The 27958-nt window shown below is 36.8% G+C and overlaps 1 protein-coding gene across 1 annotated transcript; it reads right to left on the reverse strand.

Annotated features, from left to right (window-relative positions):
• Positions 1 to 21665: 21665 nt before the first annotated feature.
• LOC130627189 (uncharacterized) lies at positions 21666 to 22805 on the reverse strand. Its single transcript, XM_057441368.1, has one exon. It carries the CDS (start codon positions 22803 to 22805, stop codon positions 21666 to 21668), a length of 1140 nt encoding a protein of 379 aa, XP_057297351.1.
• Positions 22806 to 27958: the final 5153 nt, after the last annotated feature.

A 27958-nucleotide genomic window follows, 5' to 3' on the forward strand; every position in this document is an offset into this window, starting at 1 on the left:
TTAAGTCACACAGTCAATCGTTTCACTGTTAAAAGCGATACAACCTAGTATTGCCGGAAAGATATCACGAAATACATTTCGGTAAGAATATGTGACTCAACCGTTGTAACTCAAACGGATTGATACTGTTAGAAAGTCAATGAAATGTACTTTTTGAAACTGTCTCTATTTCTTCAGAGCGGGATAACGGCTAGGATTGGTCCCACAGTAAGAAATGACTTATTTATCTAAATTCTTAAATGAAGCGCTACCACAGCGCCCACTGTAATCGCTGAGTTGCGGCAATCATGTCAAATTAAGAAGAATGTTATTTCTTGGAGTCCAATTGTCTCACTTTCACATTTATAAGGTCGCAGCCCAAAATCAGTTCAATTAAGTCCCACAGCCAATTGTTTCACTGTTAAAAGCGATGCAACCTAGTAATACCGGAAAGATATCACGAAATACATGTTGGTAAGAATATATGACCCAACCGATTTGCTCAAAGAGATTGATGCTGTTAGAAAGTCAATGAAATGCACTTTTTGAAACTGTCTCTATTTCTTCAGCGCGGTCTAACGGCTAGGATTGGTCTTACAGTAAGAAATGACATATTTATCTAAATTTTTAAATGAAACGCTACCACAGCGCCCAGTGTAACCGCTGAGTTCCGGCAATCATGTCAAATTAAAAAGAATGTTATTTCTTGGAGTCAAATTGACTCACTTATAACGTTTATGAAGTCACAGTCCAAAATCAGTTCAATTAAGTCCCACAGTCAATAGTTTCACTGTTAAAAGCGATGCAACCTAGTAATGTTGGAAAAATATCGCTAAATACATGTTGGTACGAGTATGTGACGCAACCGTTGTAACTGAAGCGGATTAATACCGTTAGAGAGTCAATGAAATGTAGTTTTTGAAACTGTCGCTATTTCTTCAGCAGGCGATAACGGCTAGGATTGGTCCCACAGTAAAAATGACTTAATTATCTAAATTTTTAAATGAAGTGCTACCACAGCGCCCAGTGTAATCGCTGAGTTCCGGCAATCACGTCAAATTAAGAAGAATGTTGTTTCTTGGAGTCCAATTTTCTCATTTATCACATTTATCAGGTCACAGTCCAAAGTTAGTTCAATTAAGTCACACAGTCAATCGTTTCACTGTTAAAAGCGATGCAACCTAGTAATATCAGAAAAATATCGCTAAATACGTGTTGGTACGAATATGTGACCCAACCGTTGTAACTCACAGGGACTGTAACCGTTATAAAGTCAATGAAATGTAGTTTTTGAAACTTTCGCTATTTCTTCAGCGCGCGATAACAGATAGGATTGGTCTTACAGTAAGAAATGACATATTTATCTAAATTTTTAAATGAAGCGCTACCACAGGGCCAGTGTAATCGCTGAGTTCCGGCAATCATGTCAAATTAAAAAGATTGTTATTTCTTGGAGTCCAATTGTCTCACTTATAACATTTATAAGGTCACAGCCCAAAATCAGTTCCAATTACGTCCCACAGTCAATCGTTTCACTGTTAAAAGCGATACAACCTAGTATTACCGGAAAGATATCACGAAATACATTTCGGTAAGAATATGTGACTCAACCGTTGTAACTCAAACGGATTGATACTGTTAGAAAGTCAATGAAATGTACTTTTTGAAACTGTCTCTATTTCTTCAGAGCGGGATAACGGCTAGGATTGGTCCCACAGTAAGAAATGACTTATTTATCTAAATTCTTAAATGAAGCGCTACCACAGCGCCCAGTGTAATCGCTGAGTTGCGGCAATCATGTCAAATTAAGAAGAATGTTATTTCTTGGAGTCCAATTGTCTCACTTTCACATTTATAAGGTCGCAGCCCAAAATCAGTTCAATTAAGTCCCACAGCCAATTGTTTCACTGTTAAAAGCGATGCAACCTAGTAATACCGGAAAGATATCACGAAATACATGTTGGTAAGAATATATGACCCTACCGTTGTAGCCCAAAGGGATTGGTGCTGTTAGAAAGTCAATGAAATGTACTTTTTGAAACTGTCTCTATTTCTTCAGCGCGGTCTAACGGCTAGGATTGGTCTTACAGTAAGAAATGACATATTTATCTAAATTTTTTAATGAAACGCTACCACAGCGCCCAGTGTAACCGCTGAGTTCCGGCAATCATGTCAAATTAAAAAGAATGTTATTTCTTGGAGTCAAATTGACTCACTTATAACGTTTATGAAGTCACAGTCCAAAATCAGTTCAATTAAGTCCCACAGTCAATAGTTTCACTGTTAAAAGCGATGCAACCTAGTAATGTTGGAAAAATATCGCTAAATACATGTTGGTACGAGTATGTGACGCAACCGTTGTAACTGAAGCGGATTGATACCGTTAGAGAGTCAATGAAATGTAGTTTTTGAAACTGTCGCTATTTCTTCAGCGCGCGATAACGGCTAGGATTGGTCCCACAGTAAAAATGACTTAATTATCTAAGTTTTTAAATAAAGTGCTACCACAGCGCCCAGTGTAATCGCTGAGTTCCGGCAATCACGTCAAATTAAGAAGAATGTTGTTTCTTGGAGTCCAATTTTCTCATTTATCACATTTATCAGGTCACAGTCCAAAGTTAGTTCAATTAAGTCACACAGTCAATCGTTTCACTGTTAAAAGCGATGCAACCTAGTAATACCGGAAAGATATCACGAAATACATGTTGGTAAGAATATATGACCCAACCGTTGTAGCTCAAACGCATTGATACTGTTAGAAAGTCAATGAAATGTACTTTTTGAAACTGTTTCTATTTCTTCAGAGCGGGATAACGGCTAGGGTTGGTCTTACAGTAAGAAATGACATATTTATCTAAATTTTTAAATGAAGCGCTACCACAGCGCCCAGTGTAATCGCTGAGTTCCGGCAATCATGTCAAATTAAAAAGAATGTTATTTCTTGGAGTCCAATTGTCTCACTTATAACATTTATAAGGTCACAGCCCAAAATCAGTTCCAATTACGTCCCACAGTCAATCGTTTCACTGTTAAAAGCGATACAACCTAGTATTACCGGAAAGATATCACGAAATACATTTTGGTAAGAATATGTGACTCAACCGTTGTAACTCAAACGGATTGATACTGATAGAAAGTCAATGAAATGTACTTTTTGAAACTGTCTCTATTTCTTCAGAGCGGGATAACGGCTAGGATTGGTCCCACAGTAAGAAATGACTTATTTATCTAAATTCTTAAATGAAGCGCTACCACAGCGCCCACTGTAATCGCTGAGTTGCGGCAATCATGTCAAATTAAGAAGAATGTTATTTCTTGGAGTCCAATTGTCTCACTTTCACATTTATAAGGTCGCAGCCCAAAATCAGTTCAATTAAGTCCCACAGCCAATTGTTTCACTGTTAAAAGCGATGCAACCTAGTAATACCGGAAAGATATCACGAAATACATGTTGGTAAGAATATATGACCCAACCGATTTGCTCAAAGAGATTGATGCTGTTAGAAAGTCAATGAAATGCACTTTTTGAAACTGTCTCTATTTCTTCAGCGCGGTCTAACGGCTAGGATTGGTCTTACAGTAAGAAATGACATATTTATCTAAATTTTTAAATGAAACGCTACCACAGCGCCCAGTGTAACCGCTGCGTTCCGGCAATCATGTCAAATTAAAAAGAATGTTATTTCTTGGAGTCAAATTGACTCACTTATAACGTTTATGAAGTCACAGTCCAAAATCAGTTCAATTAAGTCCCACAGTCAATAGTTTCACTGTTAAAAGCGATGCAACCTAGTAATGTTGGAAAAATATCGCTAAATACATGTTGGTACGAGTATGTGACGCAACCGTTGTAACTGAAGCGGATTAATACCGTTAGAGAGTCAATGAAATGTAGTTTTTGAAACTGTCGCTATTTCTTCAGCAGGCGATAACGGCTAGGATTGGTCCCACAGTAAAAATGACTTAATTATCTAAATTTTTAAATGAAGTGCTACCACGGCGCCCAGTGTAATCGCTGAGTTCCGGCAATCACGTCAAATTAAGAAGAATGTTGTTTCTTGGAGTCCAATTTTCTCATTTATCACATTTATCAGGTCACAGTCCAAAGTTAGTTCAATTAAGTCACACAGTCAATCGTTTCACTGTTAAAAGCGATGCAACCTAGTAATATCAGAAAAATATCGCTAAATACATGTTGGTACGAATATGTGACCCAACCGTTGTAACTCACACGGACTGTAACCGTTATAAAGACAATGAAATGTAGTTTTTGAAACTTTCGCTATTTCTTCAGCGCGCGATAACAGATAGGATTGGTCTTACAGTAAGAAATGACATATTTATCTAAATTTTTAAATGAAGCGCTACCACAGGGCCAGTGTAATCGCTGAGTTCCGGCAATCATGTCAAATTAAAAAGATTGTTATTTCTTGGAGTCCAATTGTCTCACTTATAACATTTATAAGGTCACAGCCCAAAATCAGTTCCAATTACGTCCCACAGTCAATCGTTTCACTGTTAAAAGCGATACAACCTAGTATTACCGGAAAGATATCACGAAATACATTTCGGTAAGAATATGTGACTCAACCGTTGTAACTCAAACGGATTGATACTGTTAGAAAGTCAATGAAATGTACTTTTTGAAACTGTCTCTATTTCTTCAGCGCGGTCTAACGGCTAGGATTGGTCTTACAGTAAGAAATGACATATTTATCTAAATTTTTAAATGAAACGCTACCACAGCGCCCAGTGTAACCGCTGAGTTCCGGCAATCATGTCAAAGTAAAAAGAATGTTATTTCTTGGAGTCAAATTGACTCACTTATAACGTTTATGAAGTCACAGTCCAAAATCAGTTCAATTAAGTCCCACAGTCAATAGTTTCACTGTTAAAAGCGATGCAACCTAGTAATGTTGGAAAAATATCGCTAAATACATGTTGGTACGAGTATGTGACGCAACCGTTGTAACTGAAGCGGATTGATACCGTTAGAGAGTCAATGAAATGTAGTTTTTGAAACTGTCGCTATTTCTTCAGCGCGCGATAACGGCTAGGATTGGTCCCACAGTAAAAATGACTTAATTATCTAAGTTTTTAAATGAAGTGCTACCACAGCGCCCAGTGTAATCGCTGAGTTCCGGCAATCACGTCAAATTAAGAAGAATGTTGTTTCTTGGAGTCCAATTTTCTCATTTATCACATTTATCAGGTCACAGTCCAAAGTTAGTTCAATTAAGTCACACAGTCAATCGTTTCACTGTTAAAAGCGATGCAACCTAGTAATACCGGAAAGATATCACGAAATACATGTTGGTAAGAATATATGACCCAACCGTTGTAGCTCAAACGCATTGATACTGTTAGAAAGTCAATGAAATGTACTTTTTGAAACTGTTTCTATTTCTTCAGAGCGGGATAACGGCTAGGGTTGGTCTTACAGTAAGAAATGACATATTTATCTAAATTTTTAAAGGAAGCGCTACCACAGCGCCCAGTGTAATCGCTGAGTTCCGGCAATCATGTCAAATTAAAAAGAATGTTATTTCTTGGAGTCCAATTGTCTCACTTATAACATTTATAAGGTCACAGCCCAAAATCAGTTCCAATTACGTCCCACAGTCAATCGTTTCACTGTTAAAAGCGATACAACCTAGTATTACCGGAAAGATATCACGAAATACATTTTGGTAAGAATATGTGACTCAACCGTTGTAACTCAAACGGATTGATACTGTTAGAAAGTCAATGAAATGTACTTTTTGAAACTGTCTCTATTTCTTCAGAGCGGGATAACGGCTAGGATTGGTCCCACAGTAAGAAATGACTTATTTATCTAAATTCTTAAATGAAGCGCTACCACAGCGCCCAGTGTAATCGCTGAGTTGCGGCAATGATGTCAAATTAAGAAGAATGTTATTTCTTGGAGTCCAATTGTCTCACTTTCACGTTTATAAGGTCGCAGCCCAAAATCAGTACAATTAAGTCCCACAGCCAATTGTTTCACTGTTAAAAGCGATGCAACCTAGTAATACCGGAAAGATATCACGAAATACATGTTGGTAAGAATATATGACCCAACCGTTGTAGCTCAAAGGGATTGATGCTGTTAGAAAGTCAATGAAATGTACTTTTTGAAACTGTCTCTATTTCTTCAGCGCGGTCTAACGGCTAGGATTGGTCTTACAGTAAGAAATGACATATTTATCTAAATTTTTAAATGAAACGCTACCACAGCGCCCAGTGTAACCGCTGAGTTCCGGCAATCATGTCAAATTAAAAAGAAAGTTATTTCTTTGAGTCCAATTGTCTCACTTATAACGTTTATGAAGTCACAGTCCAAAATCAGTTCAATTAAGTCCCACAGTCAATAGTTTCACTGTTAAAAGCGATGCAACCTAGTAATGTTGGAAAAATATCGCTAAATACATGTTGGTAAGAATATGTGATTCAACCGTTGTAACTCAAACGGATTGATACTGTTAGAAAGTCAATGAAATGTACTTTTTGAAACTGTCTCTATTTCTTCAGAGCGGGATAACGGCTAGGATTGGTCCCACAGTAAGAAATGACTTATTTATCTAAATTCTTAAATGAAGCGCTACCACAGCGCCCAGTGTAATCGCTGAGTTGCGGCAATCATGTCAAATTAAGAAGAATGTTATTTCTTGGAGTCCAATTGTCTCACTTTCACATTTATAAGGTCGCAGCCCAAAATCAGTTCAATTAAGTCCCACAGCCAATTGTTTCACTGTTAAAAGCGATGCAACCTAGTAATACCGGAAAGATATCACGAAATACATGTTGGTAAGAATAACTGACCCAACCGTTGTAGCTCAAAGGGATTGATGCTGTTAGAAAGTCAATGAAATGTACTTTTTGAAACTGTCTCTATTTCTTCAGCGCGGTCTAACGGCTAGGATCGGTCTTACAGTAAGAAATGACATATTTATCTAAATTTTTAAGTGAAACGCTACCACAGCGCCCAGTGTAACCGCTGAGTTCCGGCAATCATGTCAAATTAAAAAGAATGTTATTTCTTGGAGTCAAATTGACACACTTATAACATTTATAAGGTCACTGCCCAAAATGAGTTCCAATTAAGTCCCACAGTCAATCGTTTCACTGTTAAAAGCGATACAACCTAGTATTACCGGAAAGATATCATGAAATACATTTTGGTAAGAATATGTGACTCAACCGTTGTAACTCAAACGGATTGATACTGTTAGAAAGTCAATGAAATGTACTTTTTGAAACTGTCTCTATTTCTTCAGAGCGGGATAACGGCTAGGGTTGGTCTTACAGTAAGAAATGACATATTTATCTAAATTTTTAAATGAAGCGCTACCACAGCGCCCAGTGTAATCGCTGAGTTCCGGCAATCATGTCAAATTAAAAAGAATGTTATTTCTTGGAGTCCAATTGTCTCACTTATAACATTTATAAGGTCACAGCCCAAAATAAGTTACAATTACGTCCCACAGTCAATCGTTTCACTGTTAAGAGCGATACAACCTAGTATTACCGGAAAGATATCACGAAATACATTTTGGTAAGAATATGTGACTCAACCGTTGTAACTCAAACGGATTGATACTGTTAGAAAGTCAATGAAATGTAATTTTTGAAACTGTCTCTATTTCTTCAGAGCGGGATAACGGCTAGGATTGGTCCCACAGTAAGAAATGACTTATTTATCTAAATTCTTAAATGAAGCGCTACCACAGCGCCCAGTGTAATCGCTGAGTTGCGGCAATCATGTCAAATTAAAAAGAATGTTATTTCTTGGAGTCCAATTGTCTCACTTATAACATTTATAAGGTCACAGCCCAAAATAAGTTACAATTACGTCCCACAGTCAATCGTTTCACTGTTAAGAGCGATACAACCTAGTATTACCGGAAAGATATCACGAAATACATTTTGGTAAGAATATGTGACTCAACCGTTGTAACTCAAACGGATTGATACTGTTAGAAAGTCAATGAAATGTAATTTTTGAAACTGTCTCTATTTCTTCAGAGCGGGATAACGGCTAGGATTGGTCCCACAGTAAGAAATGACTTATTTATCTAAATTCTTAAATGAAGCGCTACCACAGCGCCCAGTGTAATCGCTGAGTTGCGGCAATCATGTCAAATTAAGAAGAATGTTATTTCTTGGAGTCCAATTGTCTCACTTTCACGTTTATAAGGTCGCAGCCCAAAATCAGTTCAATTAAGTCCCACAGCCAATTGTTTCACAGTTAAAAGCCATGCAACCTAGTAATACCGGAAAGATATCACGAAATACATGTTGGTAAGAATATATGACCCAACCGTTGTAGCTCAAAGGGATTGATGCTGTTAGAAAGTCAATGAAATGTACTTTTTGAAACTGTCTCTATTTCTTCAGCGCGGTCTAACGGCTAGGATTGGTCTTACAGTAAGAAATGACATATTTATCTAAATTTTTAAATGAAACCCTACCAGAGCGCCCAGTGTAACCGCTGAGTTCCGGCAATCATGTCAAATTAAGAAGAATGTTATTTCTTGTAGTCCAATTGTCTCACTTATAACATTTATAAGGTCACTGCCCAAAATGAGTTCCAATTAAGTCCCACAGTCAATCGTTTCACTGTTAAAAGCGATACAACCTAGTATTACCGGAAAGATATCATGACATTCATTTTGGTAAGAATATGTGACTCAACCGTTGTAACTCAAACGGATTGATACTGTTAGAAAGTCAATGAAATGTACTTTTTGAAACTGTCTCTATTTCTTCAGAGCGGGATAACGGCTAGGGTTGGTCTTACAGTAAGAAATGACATATTTATCTAAATTTTTAAATGAAGCGCGACCACAGCACCCAGTGTAATCGCTGAGTTCCGGCAATCATGTCAAATTAAAAAGAAAGTTATTTTTTTGAGTCCAATTGTCTCACTTATAAATTTATAAGGTCACCGCCCAAAATCAGTTCCAACTACGTCCCACAGTCAATCGTTTGACTGTTAAAAGCGATACAACCTAGTATTACCGGAAAGATATCACAAAATACATTTTGGTAAGAATATGTGACTCAACCGTTGTAACTCAAACTGATTGATACTGTTAAAAAGTCAATGAAATGTACTTTTTGAAGCTGTCTCTATTTCTTCAGCGCGCGATAACGGCTAGGATAGGTCCCACAGTAAAAATGACTTAATTATCTAAATTTTTAAATTAAGTGCTGCCAAAGCGCCCAGTGTAATCGCTGAGTTCCGGCAATCACGTCAAACTAAGAAGAATGTTATTTCTTGGAGTCGAATTTTCTCATTTATCACATTTATCTGGTCACAGTCCAAAGTTAGTTCAATTAAGTTCCACAGTCAATCGTTTCACTGTTAAAAGCGATGCAACCTAGTAATATCAGAAAAATATCGCTAAATACATGTTGGTACCAATATGTGACCCAAATGTTGTAACTCACACGGACTGTAACCGTTAGAAAGTCAATGAAATGTAGTTTTTGAAACTGTCGCTATTTCTTCAGCGCGCGTTAACGGATAGGATTGGTCCCACAGTAAAGAATGACTTATTTATCTAAATTTTTAAATGAAGCGCTACCACAGCTCCCAGTGTAATAGCTGAGTTCCGGCAAGCACATCAAATTAGGAAGAATGTTATTTCTTGGAATCCAATTGTCTCATTTATCACATTTATCAGGTCACAGTCCAAAGTTAGTTCAAATAAGTCCCACAGTCAATCGTTTCATTGTTAAAAGCGATGCAACCTAGTAATATCAGATAAATATCGCTAAATAAATGTTGGTACGAATATGTGACCCAACTGTTGTAACTCAAACGAACTGACACCGTTGCAAAGTCAATGAAGTGTAGTTTTTGAAACTTTCGCTATTTCTTCATCGCGCGATAACGGATACGATTGGTCCCACAGTAAAGAATGATACGGTACGAATTTGCGACCCAACCGTTGTAACTCAAACGAACTGAAACTGTTAGAAAGTCAATGAAATGTAGTTTTTGATACTGTCTCAATTTCTTCAGCGCAGGGTAACGGCTAGGATTGGTCCCACATTAAAAAATGACTAATTTATCTAACTTTTTAAAAGAAGCGCTACCACAGCTCTCAGTGTAATCGCTGAGTTCCGGCAATCATGTCAAATTAAGAAGAATGTTTTTTCTTGGAATCCAATTGTCTCACTTATAACATTTATAAGGTCACAGCTCAAAATCAGATCCAATTAAGTCCCACAGTCAACCGTTTCACTGTTAAAAGCGATGCAACCTAGTATTACCGGAAAGATATCACGAAATACATTTTGGTACGAGTATGTGACGCAACCGTTGTAACTGTAGAGGATTGATACCGTTAGAAAGTCAATGAAATGTAGTTTTTGAAACTGTCTCTATTTCTTCAGCGCGCGATAACGGCTAGGATAGGTCCCACAGTAAAAATGACTTAATTATCTAAATTTTTAAATTAAGTGCTGCCAAAGCGCCCAGTGTAATCGCTGAGTTCCGGCAATCACGTCAAACTAAGAAGAATGTTATTTCTTGGAGTCCAATTTTCTCATTTATCACATTTATCTGGTCACAGTCCAAAGTTAGTTCAATTAAGTTCCACAGTCAATCGTTTCACTGTTAAAAGCGATGCAACCTAGTAATATCAGAAAAATATCGCTAAATACGTGTTGGTACCAATATGTGACCCAAATGTTGTAACTCACACGGACTGTAACCGTTAGAAAGTCAATGAAATGTAGTTTTTGAAACTGTCGCTATTTCTTCAGCGCGCGTTAACGGATAGGATTGGTCCCACAGTAAAGAATGACTTATTTATCTAAATTTTTAAATGAAGCGCTACCACAGCTCCCAGGGTAATAGCTGAGTTCCGGCAAGCACATCAAATTAGGAAGAATGTTATTTCTTGGAATCCAATTGTCTCATTTATCACATTTATCAGGTCACAGTCCAAAGTTAGTTCAAATAAGTCCCACAGTCAATCGTTCCATTGTTAAAAGCGATGCAACCTAGTAATATCAGATAAATATCGCTAAATAAATGTTGGTACGAATATGTGACCCAACTGTTGTAACTCAAACGAACTGACACCGTTGCAAAGTCAATAAAGTGTAGTTTTTGAAACTTTCGCTATTTCTTCATCGCGCGATAACGGATACGATTGGTCCCACAGTAAAGAATGATACGGTACGAATTTGCGACCCAACCGTTGTAACTCAAACGAACTGAAACTGTTAGAAAGTCAATGAAATGTAGTTTTTGATACTGTCTCAATTTCTTCAGCGCAGGGTAACGGCTAGGATTGGTCCCACAGTAAAAAATGACTAATTTATCTAACTTTTTAAAAGAAGCGCTACCACAGCTCTCAGTGTAATCGCTGAGTTCCGGCAATCATGTCAAATTAAGAAGAATGTTTTTTCTTGGAATCCAATTGTCTCACTTATAACATTTATAAGGTCACAGCTCAAAATCAGATCCAATTAAGTCCCACAGTCAACCGTTTCACTGTTAAAAGCGATGCAACCTAGTATTACCGGAAAGATATCACGAAATACATTTTGGTACGAGTATGTGACGCAACCGTTGTAACTGAAGAGGATTGATAACGTTAGAAAGTCAATGAAATGTAGTTTTTGAAACGGTCGCTATTTCTTCGGCGCGCGATCACGGCTAGGATTGGTCCAACAGTAAAAATGACTTAATTATCTGAATTTTAAAATGAAGTGCTACCACAGCGCCCAGTGTAATCGCTGAGTTCCGGCAATCACGTCAAATTAAGAAGAATGTTATTTCATGAAGTCCAATTGTCTCACTTATAACATTTATAGGGTCACAGCCCAATATCAGTTCAATTAAGTCCCTCAGTCAATCGTTTCACTGTTAAAAGCGATACAACCTAGTATTACCGCAAAGATATAACGAAATACATTTTGGTAAGAATATGTGACGCAGCCGTTGTAACTCAAACGGATTGATACTGTTAGTAAGTCAATGAAATGTACTTTTTGAAACTGTCGCTATTTCTTCAGAGCGGGATAACGGCTAGGATTGGTCCCACAGTAAGAAATGACTTATTTATCTAAATTCTTAAGTGAAGCGCTACCACAGCGCCCAGTGTAATTGCTGAGTTCCGGCAATCATGTCAAATTAAAAAGAATGTTATTTCTTGGAGTCCAATTGTCTCACTTATAACATTTATAAGGTCACAGTCAAAAATGAGTTCAATTTAATCCCACAGTCAATCATTTCACTGTTAAAAGCGATGCAACCTATTAATATGAGAAAATTATCGCTAAATACATGTTGGTACGAATATGTGACTCATCCGTTGTAACTCAAACGGATTGATGCTGTTGGAAAGTCAATGAAATGTAGTTTTTGATACTGTCTCTATTTCTTCAGCGCAGGATAACGGCTAGGATTGGTCCCACAATATATAATGACTTATTTATCTAAATTTTTAAATGAAGCGCTACCACAGCGACCAGTGTAATCGCTGAGTTCCGGCAATCATGTCAAATTAAGAAGAATGTTATTTCTTGTAGTCCAATTGTTTCACTTATAACGTTTATAAATTCACAGTCCAAAATCAGTTCAATTAAGTCCCTCAGTCAATCGTTTCACTGTTAAAAGCGATACAACCTAGTATTACCGCAAAGATATCACGAAATACATTTTGGTAAGAATATGTGACTCAGCCGTTGTAACTCAAACGGATTGATACTGTTAGAAAGTCAATGAAATGTACTTTTTGAAACTGTCGCTCTATCTTCAGAGCGGGATAACGGCTAGGATTGGTCCCACAGTAAGAAATGACTTATTTATCTAAATTCTTAAGTGAAGCGCTACCACAGCGCCCAGTGTAATCGCTGAGTTCCGGCAATCATGTCAAATTAAGAAGAATGTTATTTCTTGGAGTCCAATTGTCTCACTTATAACATTTATAAGGTCACAGTCAAAAATCAGTTCAATTTAATCCCACAGTCAATCGTTTCACTGTTAAAAGCGATGCTTCCTATTAATATGAGAAAATTATCGCTAAATACATGTTGGTACGAATATGTGACTCATCCGTTGTAACTCAAACGGATTGATGCTGTTAGAAAGTCAATGAAATGTAGTTTTTGATACTGTCTCTATTTTTTCAGCGCAGGATAACGGCTAGGATTGGTCCTACAATATAAAATGACTTATTTATCTAAATTTTTAAATGAAGCGCTACCACAGCGACCAGTAAAATCGCTGAGTTCCGGCAATCATGTCAAATTAAGAAGAATGTTATTTCTTGTAGTCCAATTGTTTCACTTAAAACGTTTATAAAGTCACAGTCCAAAATCAGTTCAATTAAGTCCCACAGTCAATCGTTTCACTGCTAAAAGCGATGCAACCTATTAATGTTGGAAAAATATCGCTAAATACATCTTGGTACGAGTATGTGACGCAACCGTTGTATCTGAAGCGGATTGATACCGTTAGAAAGTCAATGAAATGTAGTTTTTGAAACTGTCGCTATTTCTTCAGCGCGCGATAACGGCTAGGATTGGTCCCACAGTAAAAATGACTTAATTATCTAAATTTGTAAATGAAGTGCTACCACAGCGCCCAGTGTAATCGCTGAGTTCGGGCAATCACGTCAAATTAAGAAGAATGTTATTTCTTGGAGTCCAATTTTCTCATTTATCACATTTTTCAGGTCACAGTCCAAAGTTAGTTCAATTAAGTTCCACAGTCAATCGTTTCACTGTTAAAAGCGATGCAACCTAGTAATGTTGGAAAAATATCGCTAAATACATGTTGGTAAGAATATGTGACTCAACCGTTGTAACTCACACGGACTGTAAACGTTAGAAAGTCAATGAAATGTAGTTTTTGAAACTTTCGCTATTTCTTCATCGCGCGATAACGGATACGATTGGTCCCACAGAAAAGAATGATACGGTACGAATTTGTGACCCAACCGTTGTAACTCAAACGAACTGACACTGTTAGAAAGTCAATGAAATGTAGTTTTTGATACTGTCTCAATTTCTTCAGCGCAGGATAACGGCTAGGATTGGTCCCACAGTAAAAAATGACTAATGTATCTAACTTTTTAAATGAAGCGCTACCACAGCTCCCAGTGTAATCGCTGAGTTCCGGCAATCATGTCAAATTAAGAAGAATGTTTTTTCTTGGAATCCAATTGTCTCACTTATAACATTTATAAGGTCACAGCTCAAAATCAGATCCAATTAAGTCCCACAGTCAATCGTTTCACTGTTAAAAGCGATGCAACCTAGTATTACCGGAAAGATATCACGAAATACATTTTGGTACGAGTATGTGACGCAACCGTTGTAACTGAAGAGGATTGATACCGTTAGAAAGTCAATGAAATGTAGTTTTTGAAACTATCGCTATTTCTTCATCGCGCGATAACGGCTAGGATTGGTCCGACAATATAAAATGACTTATTTATCTAAATTTTTAAATGAAGCGCTACCACAGCGACCAGTGTAATCGCTGAGTTCCGGCAATCATGTCAAATTAAGAAGAATGTTATTTCTTGTAGTCCAATTGTCTCACTTATAACGTTTATAAAGTCACAGTCCAAAATTAGTTCAATTAAGTCCCACAGTCAATCGTTGCACTGTTAAAAACGATGCAACCTAGTAATGTTGGAAAAATATCGCTAAATACATGTTGGTACGAGTATGTGACGCAACCGTTGTAACTGAAGCGGATTGATACCGTTAGAAAGTCAATGAAATGTAGTTTTTGAAACTGTCACTATTTCTTCAGCGCGCGATAACGGTTAGGATTGGTCCCACAGTAAAAATGACTTAATTATCTAAATTTTTAAATGAAGTGCTACCACAGCGCCCAGTGTAATCGCTGAGTTCCGGCAATCACGTCAAATTAAGAAGAATGTTGTTTCTTGGAGTCCAATTTTCTCATTTATCACATTTATCAGGTCACAGTCCAAAGTTAGTTCAATTAAGTCACACAGTCAATCGTTTCACTGTTAAAAGGGATGCAACCTAGTAATATCAGAAAAATATCGCTAAATACATGTTGGTACGAATATGTAACGCAACCGTTGTAACTGAAGCGGATTGATACAGTTAGAAAGTCAATGAAATGTAGTTTTTGAAACTGTCGCTATTTCTTCAGCGCGCGATAACAGATAGGATTGGTCTTACAGTAAGAAATGACATATTTATCTAAATTTTTAAATGAATCGCTACCACAGCGCCCAGTGTAATCGCTGAGTTCTGGCAATCATGTCAAATTAAAAAGAATGTTATTTCTTGGAGTCCAATTGTCTCACTTATAACATTTATAAGGTCACAGCCCAAAATCAGTTCCAATTACGTACCACAGTCAATCGTTTCACTGTTAAAAGCGATACAACCTAGTATTACCGGAAAGATATCACGAAATACATTTTGGTAAGAATATGTGACTCAACCGTTGTAACTCAAACGGATTGATGCTGTTAGAAAGTCAATGAAATGTACTTTTTGAAACTGTCTCTATTTCTTCAGAGCGGGATAACGGCTAGGATTGGTCCCACAGTAAGAAATGACTTATTTATCTAATTTCTTAAATGAAGCGCTACCACAGCGCCCAGTGTAATCGCTGAGTTGCGGCAATCATGTCAAATTAAGAAGAATGTTATTTCTTGGAGTCCAATTGTCTCACTTTCACATTTATAAGGTCGCAGCCCAAAATCAGTTCAATTAAGTCCCACAGTCAATTGTTTCACTGTTAAAAGCGATGCAACCTAGTAATACCGGAAAGATATCACGAAATACATGTTGGTAAGAATATATGACTCAACCGTTGTAGCTCAAAGAGATTGATGCTGTAGAAAGTCAATGAAACGTACTTTTTGAAACTGTCTCTATTTCTTCAGCGCGGTCTAACGGCTAGGATTGGTCTTACAGTAAGAAATGACATATTTATCTAAATTTTTAAATGAAACGCTACCACAACGCCCAGTTTAACCGCTGAGTTCCGGCAATCATGTAAAATTAAAAAGAATGTTATTTCTTGGAGTCCAATTGACTCACCTATAACATTTATAAGGTCACTGCCCAAAATGAGTTCCAATTAAGTCCCACAGTCAATCGTTTCACTGTTAAAAGCGATACAACCTAGTATTACCGGAAAGATATCATGAAATACATTTTGGTAAGAATATGTGACTCAACCGTTGTAACTCAAACGGATTGATACTGTTAGAAAGTCAATGAAATGTACTTTTTGAAACTGTCTCTATTTCTTCAGAGCGGGATAACGGCTAGGGTTGGTCTTACAGTAAGAAATGACATATTTATCTAATTTTTTTAAAGGAAGCGCGACCACAGCGCCCAGTGTAATCGCTGAGTTCCGGCAATCACGTCAACTTAAGAAGAATGTTTTTTCTTGAAGTCCAATTTTTTCATTTATCACATTTATCAGGTCACAGTTCAAAGTTAGTTCAATTAAGTGCCACAGTCAATCGTTTCACTGTTAAAAGCGATGCAACCTAGTAACATCAGAAAAATATCGCTAAATACATGTTGGTACCAATATGTGACCCAACTGTTGTAACTCACACGGACTGTAACCGTTAGAAAGTCAATGAAATGTAGTTTTTAAAACTGTCCCTATTTCTTCAGCGCGCGATAACGGATAGGATTGGTCCCACAGTAAAGAATGATACGGTACGAATTTGTGACCCAACCGTTGTAACTCAAACGGACTGACACTGTTAGAAAGTCAATGAAATGTAGTTTTTGATACTGTCTCAATTTCTTCAGCGCAGGATAACGGCTAGGTTTGGTCCCACAGTAAAAAATGACTTATTTATCTAAATTATAAAAATGAAGCGCTACCACAGCGACCAGTGTAATCGCTGAGTTCCGGCAATCATGTAAAATTAAAAAGAATGTTATTTCTTGGAGTCCAATTGTCTCACTTATAACATTTATAAGGTCACAGCCCAAAATCAGTTCCAATTACGTACCACAGTCAATCGTTTCACTGTTAAAAGCGATACAACCTAGTATTACCGGAAAGATATCACGAACTACATTTTGGTAAGAATATGTGACTCAACCGTTGTAACTCAAACGGATTGATACTGTTAGAAAGTCAATGAAATGTACTTTTTGAAACTGTCTCTATTTCTTCAGAGCGGGATAACGGCTAGGATTGGTCCCACAGTAAGAAATGACTTATTTATCTAAATTCTTAAATGAAGCGCTACCACAGCGCCCAGTGTAATCGCTGAGTTGCGGCAATCATGTCAAATTAAGAAGAATGTTATTTCTTGGAGTCCAATTGTCTCACTTTCACATTTATAAGGTCGCAGCCCAAAATCAGTTCAATTAAGTCCCACAGTCAATTGTTTCACTGTTAAAAGCGATGCAACCTAGTAATACCGGAAAGATATCACGAAATACATGTTGGTAAGAATATATGACTCAACCGTTGTAGCTCAAAGAGATTGATGCTGTAGAAAGTCAATGAAACGTACTTTTTGAAACTGTCTCTATTTCTTCAGCGCGGTCTAACGGCTAGGATTGGTCTTACAGTAAGAAATGACATATTTATCTAAATTTTTAAATGAAACGCTACCACAACGCCCAGTTTAACCGCTGAGTTCCGGCAATCATGTAAAATTAAAAAGAATGTTATTTCTTGGAGTCCAATTGACTCACCTATAACATTTATAAGGTCACTGCCCAAAATGAGTTCCAATTAAGTCCCACAGTCAATCGTTTCACTGTTGAAAGCGATACAACCTAGTATTACCGGAAAGATATCATGAAATACATTTTGGTAAGAATATGTGACTCAACCGTTGTAACTCAAACGGATTGATACTGTTAGAAAGTCAATGAAATGTACTTTTTGAAACTGTCTCTATTTCTTCAGAGCGGGATAACGGCTAGGGTTGGTCTTACAGTAAGAAATGACATATTTATCTAATTTTTTTAAAGGAAGCGCGACCACAGCGCCCAGTGTAATCGCTGAGTTCCGGCAATCACGTCAACTTAAGAAGAATGTTTTTTCTTGGAGTCCAATTTTTTCATTTATCACATTTATCAGGTCACAGTTCAAAGTTAGTTCAATTAAGTGCCACAGTCAATCGTTTCACTGTTAAAAGCGATGCAACCTAGTAACATCAGAAAAATATCGCTAAATACATGTTGGTACCAATATGTGACCCAACTGTTGTAACTCACACGGACTGTAACCGTTAGAAAGTCAATGAAATGTAGTTTTTAAAACTGTCCCTATTTCTTCAGCGCGCGATAACGGATAGGATTGGTCCCACAGTAAAGAATGATACGGTACGAATTTGTGACCCAACCGTTGTAACTCAAACGGACTGACACTGTTAGAAAGTCAATGAAATGTAGTTTTTGATACTGTCTCAATTTCTTCAGCGCAGGATAACGGCTAGGATTGGTCCCACAGTAAAAAATGACTTATTTATCTAAATTATAAAAATGAAGCGCTACCACAGCGACCAGTGTAATCGCTGAGTTCCGGCAATCATGTCAAATTAAGAAGAATGTTATTTCTTGTAGTCCAATTGTCTGACTTATAAAATTTATAAAGTCACAGTCCAAAAACAGTTCAATTAAGTCCCACAGTCAATCGTTTCACTGTCAAAAGCGATGCAACCTAGTAATATCAGAAAAATATCGCCAAATACATGTTGGTACGAATATGTGACCAAACCGTTGTAACTCACACGGACTGTAACCGTTAGAAAGTCAATGAAATGTAGTTTTTGAAACTGTCGCTATTTCTTCAGCGCGCGATAACAGATAGGATTGGTCTTACTGTAAGAAATGACATATTTATCTAAATTTTTAAATGAAGCGCTACCACAGCGCCCAGTGTAATCGCTGAGTTCCGGCAATCATGTCAAATTAAGAAGAATGTTATTTCTTGGAGTCCAATTTTCTCATTTACCACATTTAACAGGTCACAGTCCAAAGTTAATTCAAAAAAATCCCACATTCAATCGTTTCACTATTAAAAGCGATGCAACCTGGTAATAACAGATAAATATCGCTAAATACATGTTGGTACGAATATGTGACCCAACCGTTGTAACTCAAGCGGACTGACATCGATAGAAAGTCAATGAAATATAGTATTTGAAACTGTCTCTATTTCTTCAGCACGCGCTAACGGCTAGGATTGGTCCCACAGCTAAAAAGTGACTTTTTTATCTACATTTTTAAATGAAGCGCTACCACAGCGCCCGGTGTAATCGCTGAGTTACGGCAATCATGTCAAATTAAGAAGAATGTTACTTCTTGGAGTTCAATTGTCTCACTTATAAAATTTATCAGGTCACAGTCCAAAGTTAGTTCAATTAAGTCCCACAGTCAATCGTTTCATTGTTAAAAGCGATGCAATCTAGTAATATCAGAAACATATCGCTAAATACATGTTGGTACGAATATGTGACCCAACCTTTGTAACTCACACGGACTGTAGCCGTTAGAAAGTCAATGAAATGAAGTTTTTGAAACTGTCCCTATTTCTTCAGCGCGCGATAACAGATAGGATTGGTCCCACAGTAAAGAATGACTTATTTATCTAAATTCTTAAATGAAGCGCTACCACAGCGCCCAGTGTAATCGCTGAGTTCCGGCAATCATGTCAAATTAAGAAGAATGTTTTTTCTTGGAGTCCAATTCACCGTTCCCATAAAGAGTGAGATGCGCAATGCATTGTGGTACTTGAAGTCAAGAAAAAAAACCGAAATTAAAAAAAATTGCTTGCGTATAACAATTAAATAACCGTAGCAATATATTGTGGAGAATAATCATGTTTTGTTACAAAATAATTATCTCCATGATCATAGCTTTTTGTAAAAACTTTATCTCTGTAATAGATTAATCAAGTGTTTAACAAAACAAAGTAGAAAAAGGCTTATTTGAGGGAAGGATAGTGAAACGACAACTTATAATGGATTTTAATGAAGATTTAAGTATATTTTTTACGGATAATGATACTGCCCTTGAGCCTAGCTTTTCTCAAAGCTCTAGCACGGTATCAAGGCCAGTTTTCAGAGAAATTTCAAATCAGGAAATTGAAAGAGACGAAGAAGAGGAACTGACCTGTAGTATAAAAGAATGGTCCAAAGACTTATCTCTTTTGCCTGCCATTTCTCATAAAAAACTACAAAAGTATATGGTAGAAGATACTTTAGAAGTGGATAATAAATCTAGAGGTGCAATTAAGCACAAAATTCTGGGATACAGGTTATTTAAAGAGCATTTCGTGAAGAAGGTCAGAGTAAAACCAAATATTGTTGCAAATACAAGTTTGTTTATTGTTAAATGCCTGGTAACAGCCTCCATGAAGAAAATTCAATACAGCGTGTACATTCACCTTTGTCAATAATCTGGAGATGTTTTATATGCTAAATGCAACTGCAAAGCTGGAGCAGGGGGTTGTTGTAAGCATGTCGCTGCAGTCCTTTACCAGCTTGTAGATTACAGGGAACTAGAACTGAAAAGTGTTCCTGATGATAAAGTATGTACAGATGTTTTGCAACAGTGGCATGTACCTGGTGAAGCTGCGAACCCTGAGGCTATTTTATTTTCAAACTTGCAGTTTGAAAAGGCTGATTTTGAAAAGGACAAAAATAAAAGTCGCAAAAGACCAATAGTTACTGGTGACCGAAAGCACTGTTCGACACCGTTATTTGCAAGAGAACCGTCAAGTGAAAAAGTGAAGCAGCTTAGTGGGAACTTATTAAAACTTAAACAAGGAGTAACAATGGCTACTTTGCTACAAGGAAATGACTATGAGCCTTGCTCTTTTTTCACAACATCTGTGACAAACTGTGAGATGGAAGCAGAGGAAAATGCACCAGTTAGAAAACATATTAATGAACTCATTGAAAACTTTAATTTTGATATTGAAAGTACCCTGCTGACAGAGCTTAATCTTAATTTCGTGAAAAATCATTTGAGTGTAACATGCAAAGAAATTAAGAATATTGAAGAGAAAACGATAAAGCAATCTAATAGCAAAGCGTGGTTTGCAGAACGAAAAAAAAGGTTAACTGCATCTAATTTTGGAAGTGTAATAAACAGGCGTAAAGGGGTCTTTCCAACTTCATTGTTGAAAAAGATTTTGTGTCAAAATAAGTCTTTTTTTTCAGAAGCCTGTAATTATGGAATTTCTACGGAAAGTATTGCAGTAAAAAAAATATGAATTAGCAAAAGAAGTTACTGTGGAAAAATGTGGTTTTTTTATAAATCCTAAATGGCCTTGGTTGGGTTGCAGTCCAGATGGAATTGTTACCGAAACAAAAGCAATTGAAGTTAAATGCCCTTTTTTAAAAAAAGATTTGACGATCGAAGAAGCATGTGGCGACAAAAGTTTTTTTTTGCAAATGTGTGATGAAGAACCCAAACTTAAACGGAGTCACATATATTATTTTCAGTGCCAAGGTGTCATGGCAGTAACTGGAATTAGTGAATTGGATTTTATAGTTTATACTGAAAAATTTATGCACATTGAAACTTTAAAGTTTGAGAGTGAAAAATGGAACACGAATTGGTTACCATGTCTGACAAAATTTTATTTTGACTTTATGTCCAACGAAATATTTAAAGATACATAGCATATATATTTTTATATACATTTTATATTCGTATATATATATTGTTTATTCCTCATTCTGTGCTATAAGTGGTGGAAGAAAATTGACTAAATAACAGCAAATTACCCAGACTTTATTTAAATCAGGTGCCATTGACAATGGAAATATTGACTGTAAAATTCTAAAGTTTTTAACTCGATTAATTGCTCTCTCCACATGAACTCTTACAGAAGCAATTCTTCTAGTTTCAAGTTCTTCTCCCAAATGTAGTTGTGTTTTACCTTTTAGAAACGCAGGTATATTAAGAGTAACTCCATCAGGTAAATCCTCTTCAATATCGAATCCTCGATCAGCCATTAACGAGTCACCATGTTCTAATAAATTTAAAATTCCACTGTGTCGAGTAATTTTTTGGTCACTACTTCTTCCAGCATATAAATCAGATACGAATGTAACTGCTCCACTTGGTGCAATCCCTACCAATCCTTTAGCAGTGTTGTGATGTTTATAGCTGGAAAAAGTAGCTGATTGGCTGCGGTATGAAGAAGGCATCTCTGTAAATATTTCTGTACAGTCTATTATAACATGTGTTGTGGGATATAAATCTTTAAAACATTTTGGCATTGTCTCTGCTACTGTTTTTTTTGAAGCCCATATAGGAAGTACTCTCAGTTGAGTGTGCAAAAAGTCTATCCAAGTAATGAATATTCGACTTACATTACTAGTCGACATGTTAAATCGTATTGCCATGTCTTCAATAGGAAATCCACAGCGAAGTCTAATAAGAATCATAAAAAATTCTGTTTCAGCTGTTGTAGCTCTGGATCGCCCACGTTTACCATTATAGGTTTTTGTGTTTGCAATGTTAGTATTTGATCCCCAGTATATTAGAGAGTCAGCAGCTGGTTGTAAATATTCAAGTACAAGTTTAAACATTTCGTAGCTTTCAAAACCAGTGTAAAATTTAAAATGTGCAGTGTTGTATTTAAATCTGTCCACTGTAAATTTATTTTCATCAACTTCTGTTTGTAAAGAATTTATCTCTGCTAATAATGAGTTTTCTTTTTTTGTTATTTCAACTTTCATATTAGCTATGGTGGCTTCCAATTTTTGAATCTCTTGCTGTAATGCCTCTTCTACAGTCAGCTCAGGATCTTTAGGTTTTTCAGGGGAAGGTAGCTTTCTTTTTAAACCAAGACTAGTCATGGTGTTTCTTTTTTTAACCGGTGTAGGTGCCATAGTTTTTGGTACAATCGTTGGATATTGTTCATGTACGTTTTTTTACCACCTTCAAAATGAGCAGAGCATACTCTATGGCCTGATGTTGGTTTAAAGTTTTTTCTACTTATTTTTGAAAGCCAAGTCTTTCTTAAACCTTCATCTTTTGGAATGACGTAAAACGACAATTCTCTGTTTCTTTTTGAGTTGTTGTAACATAAAGGTACACAACATGTAAATCCTCCCCCAGCTGCAGCGTTTGTTGTTGAAGTTCCTGGCAAATTCCCAATGTTTGTAGCATTCTCTACGGTGAAATCTGTAGATAAATTGTCTAAGGAAACTTCGATGTTGTTTGGTGAAGTAAAGCTTTGAAAAAAGCTGTTTTTAGGTGTTGAACAAGCTGATAAAATATCTGTATTAAGTGTTTTTTCTCCTGACGCCTCCATGATTGTTTATGTTTTTGACTACATTTACCACAATGCATTGCGAAAACTCTCTTTTATGGGAACGGTGAATTGTCTCACTTATAAAATTTATCAGGTCACAGTCCAAAGTTAGTTCAATTAAGTCCCACAGTCAATCGTTTCATTGTTAAAAGCGATGCAATCTAGTAATATGAGAAAAATATCGCTAAATACATGTTGGTACGAGTATGTGACGCAACCGTTGTAACTGAAGCGGATTGATACCGTTAGAAAGTCAATGAAATGTAGTTTTTGAAACTGTCGCTATTTCTTCAGCGCGCGATAACGGATAGGATTGGTCCCACAGTAAAGAATGATACGGTACGAATTTGTTACCCAACCGTTGTAACTCAAACGGACTGACACTGTTAGAAAGTCAATGAAATGTAGTTTTTGATACTGTCTCAATTTCTTCAGCGCAGGATAACGGCTAGGATTGGTCCCACAGTAAAAAATGACTAATTTTTCTAAATTTTTAAATAAAGCGCTACCAAAGCTCCCAGTGTATTCGCTGAGTTCCGGCAATCATGTCAAATTAAGAAGAATGTTTTTTCTTGGAATCCAATTGTCTCACTTATAAGATTTATAAGGTCACAGCTCAAAATCAGTTCCAATTAAGTCCCACAGTCAATCGTTTCACTGTTAAAAGCGATACAACCTAGTATTACCGGAAAGATATCACGAAATACATTTTGGTACGAGTATGTGACGCAACCGTTGTAACTGAAGAGGATTGATAGCGTTAGAAAGTCAATGAAATGTAGTTTTTGAAACTGTCTCTATTTCTTCAGTGCGGGATAACGGCTAGGATTGGTCCCACAGTAAAAAATGACTTATTCATCTAAATTTTTAAATGAAGCGCTACACAGCGCCCAGTGTAATCGCTGAGTTCCGGCAATCATGTCAAATTAAGAAGAATGTTATTTCTTGGAGTCCAACTTTCTCACTTATAACATTTATAACGTCACAGTCCAAAATCAGTTCAATTTAATCCCACAGCCAATCATTTCACTGTTAAAAGCGATGCAACCTAATAATATGAGGAAATTATTGCTAAATACATGTTGGTACGAATATATGACTCATCCGTTGTAACTCAAACGGACTGTAACCGTTAGAAAGTCAATGAAATGTAGTTTTTGAAACTGTCGCTATTTCTTCAGCGCGCGATAACGGATAGGATTGGTCCCACAGTAAAGAATGATACGGTACGAATTTGTGACCCAACTGTTGTAACTCAAACGGACTGACACTGTTAGAAAGTCAATGAAATGTAGTTTTTGATACTGTCTCAATTTCTTCAGCGCAGGATAACGGCTAGGATTGGTCCCACAGAAAAAAATGACTAATTTATTTAAATTTTTAAATGAAGCGCTATCAAAGCTCCCAGTGTTATCGCTGAGTTCCGGCAATCATGTCAAATTAAGAAGAATGATTTTTCTTGGAATCCAATTGTCTCACTTATAACATTTATAAGGTCACAGCTCAAAATCAGTTTCAATTAAGTCCCACAGTCAATCGTTTCACTGTTAAAAGCGATACAACCTAGTATTACCGGAAAGATATCCCGAAATACATTTTGGTACTTGTATGTGACGCAACCGTTGTAACTGAAGAGGATTGATACCGTTAGAAAGTCAATGAAATGTAGTTTTTGAAACTGTCGCTATTTCTTCAGCGCGCGATAACGGCTAGGATTGGTCCAACAGTAAAAATGACTTAATTATCTAAATTTTAAAATGAAGTGCTACCACAGCGCCCAGTGTAATCGCTGAGTTCCGGCAATCACGTCAAATTAAGAAGAATGTTATTTCTTGGAGTCCAATTGTCTCACTTATAACATTTATAAGGTCACAGCCCAATATCAGTTCAATTAAGTCCCACAGTCAATCGTTTCACTGTTGAAAGCGATACAACCTAGTATTACCGGAAAGATATCACGAAATACATTTTGGTACGAGTATTTGACGCAATCGTTGTAACTGAAGAGGATTGATACCGTTAGAAAGTCAATGAAATCTAGTTTTTGAAACTGTCTCTATTTCTTCAGTGCCGGATAACGGCTAGGATTGGTCCCACAGTAAAAAATGACTTATTCATCTAATGTTTTAAATGAAGCGCTACACAGCGCCCAGTGTAATCGCTGAGTTCCGGCAATCATGTCAAATTAAGAAGAATGTTATTTCTTGGAGTCCAACTTTCTCACTTATAACATTTATAACGTCACAGTCCAAAATCAGTTCAATTTAATCCCACAGTCAATCATTTCACTGTTAAAAGTGATGTAACCAAATAATATGAGAAAATTATCGCTAAATACATGTTGGTACGAATATATGACTCATCCGTTGTAATTCAAACGGACTGTAACCGTTAGAGAGTCAATGAAATGTAGTTTTTGAAACTGTCGCTATTTCTTCAGCGCGCGATAACGGATAGGATTGGTCCCACAGTAAAGAATGATACGGTACGAATTTGTGACCCAACTGTTGTAACTCAAACGGACTGACACTGTTAGAAAGTCAATCAAATGTAGTTTTTGCTACTGTCTCAATTTCTTCAGCGCAGGATAACGGCTAGGATTGGTCCCACAGTAAAAAATGACTAATTTATCTAAATTTTTAAATGAAGCGCTACCAAAGCTCCCAGTGTAATCGCTGAGTTCCGGCAATCATGTCAAATTAAGAAGAATGTTTTTTCTTGGAATCCAATTGTCTCACTTATAACATTTATAAGGTCACAGCTCAAAATCAGTTCAATTAAGTCCCACAGTCAATCGTTTCACTGTTAAAAGCGATACAACCTAGTATTACCGGAAAGATATCACGAAATACATTTTGGTACGAGTATGTGACGCAACCGTTGTAACTGAAGAGGATTGATACCGTTAGAAAGTCAATGAAATGTAGTTTTTGAAACTGTCTCTATTTCTTCAGTGCGGTATAACGGCTAGGATTGGTCCCACAGTAAAAAATGACTTATTCATCTAAATTTTTAAATGAAGCGCTACACAGCGCCCAGTGTAATCGCTGATTCCCGGCAATCATGTCAAATTAAGAAGAATGTTATTTCTTGGAGTCCAACTTTCGCACTTATAACATTTATAACGTCACAGTCCAAAATCAGTTCAATTTAATCCCACAGTCAATCATTTCACTGTAAAAAGCGATGCAACCTAATAATATGAGAAAATTATCGCTAAATACATGTTGGTACGAATATATGACTCATCCGTTGTAACTCAAACGGACTGTAACTGTTAGAAAGTCAATGAAATGTAGTTTTTGAAACTGTCGCTATTTCTTCAGCGCGCGATAACGGATAGGATTGGTCCCACAGTAAAGAATGATACGGTACGAATTTGTGACCCAACCGTTGTAACTCAAACGGACTGACACGGTTAGAAAGTCAATGAAATGTAGTTTTTGATACTGTCTCAATTTCTTCAGCGCAGGATAACGGCTAGGATTGGTCCCACAGTAAAAAATGACTAATTTATCTAATTTTTTAAATGAAGCGCTACCAAAGCTCCCAGTGTAATCGCTGAGTTCCGGCAATCATGTCAAACTAAGAAGAATGTTTTTTCTTGGAATCCAATTGTCTCACTTATAACATTTATAAGGTCACAGCTCAAAATCAGTTTCAATTAAGTCCCACAGTCAATCGTTTCACTGTTAAAAGCGATACAACCTAGTATTACAGGAAAGATTTCACGAAATACATTTTGGTACGAATATGTGACGCAACCGTTGTAACTGAAGAGGATTGATACCGCTAGAAAGTCAATGAAATGTAGTTTTTGAAACTGTCGCTATTTCTTCAGCGCGCGATAACGGCTAGGATTGGTCCAACAGTAAAAATGACTTAATTATCTAAATTATAAAATGAAGTGCTACCACAGCGCCCAGTGTAATCGCTGAGTTCCGGCAATCACGTCAAATTAAGAAGAATGTTATTTCTTGGAGTCCAATTGTCTCACTTACAACATTTATAAGGTCACAGCCCAATATCAGTTCAATTAAGTCCCACAGTCAATCGTTTCACTGTTAAAAGCGATACAACCTAGTATTACCGGAAAGGTATCACGAAATACATTTTGGTAAGAATATGTGACTCAGCCGTTGTAACTCAAACGGATTGATACTGTTAAAAAGTCAATGAAATGTACTTTTTGAAACTGTCGCTATTTCTTCAGAGCGGGATAACGGCTAGGATTGGTCCCACAGTAAGAAATGACTTATTTATCTAAATTCTTAAATGAAGCGCTACCACAGCGCCCAGTGTAATCGCTGAGTTCCGGCAATCATGTCAAATTAAAAAGAATGTTATTTCTTGGAGTCCAATTGTCTCACTTATAACATTTATAAGGTCACAGTCAAAAATCAGTTCAATTTAATCCCACAGTCAATCGTTTCACTGATAAAAGCGATGAAACCTATTAATATGAGAAAATTATCGCTAAATACATGTTGGTACGAATATGTGACTCATCCGTTGTAACTCAAACGGATTGATGCTGTTAGAAAGTCAATGAAATGTAGTTTTTGATACTGTCTCTATTTCTTCAGCGCGGGATAACGGCTAGGATTGGTCCCACAATACAAAATGACTTATTTATCTCAATTTTTAAATGAAGCGCTACCACAGCGACCAGTGTAATCGCTGAGTTCCGGCAAT

This window comes from Hydractinia symbiolongicarpus, chromosome 2 (genome assembly GCF_029227915.1).
Source record: "Hydractinia symbiolongicarpus strain clone_291-10 chromosome 2, HSymV2.1, whole genome shotgun sequence".
NCBI classification, from domain to species: domain Eukaryota; kingdom Metazoa; phylum Cnidaria; class Hydrozoa; order Anthoathecata; family Hydractiniidae; genus Hydractinia; species Hydractinia symbiolongicarpus.

What these genes read in the sequence shown, in the direction of transcription:
- LOC130627189 (XM_057441368.1), bottom strand. Translation starts at nt 22,805, where the DNA reads ATGACTAGTCTTGGTTTAAAAAGAAAGCTACCTTCCCCTGAAAAACCT.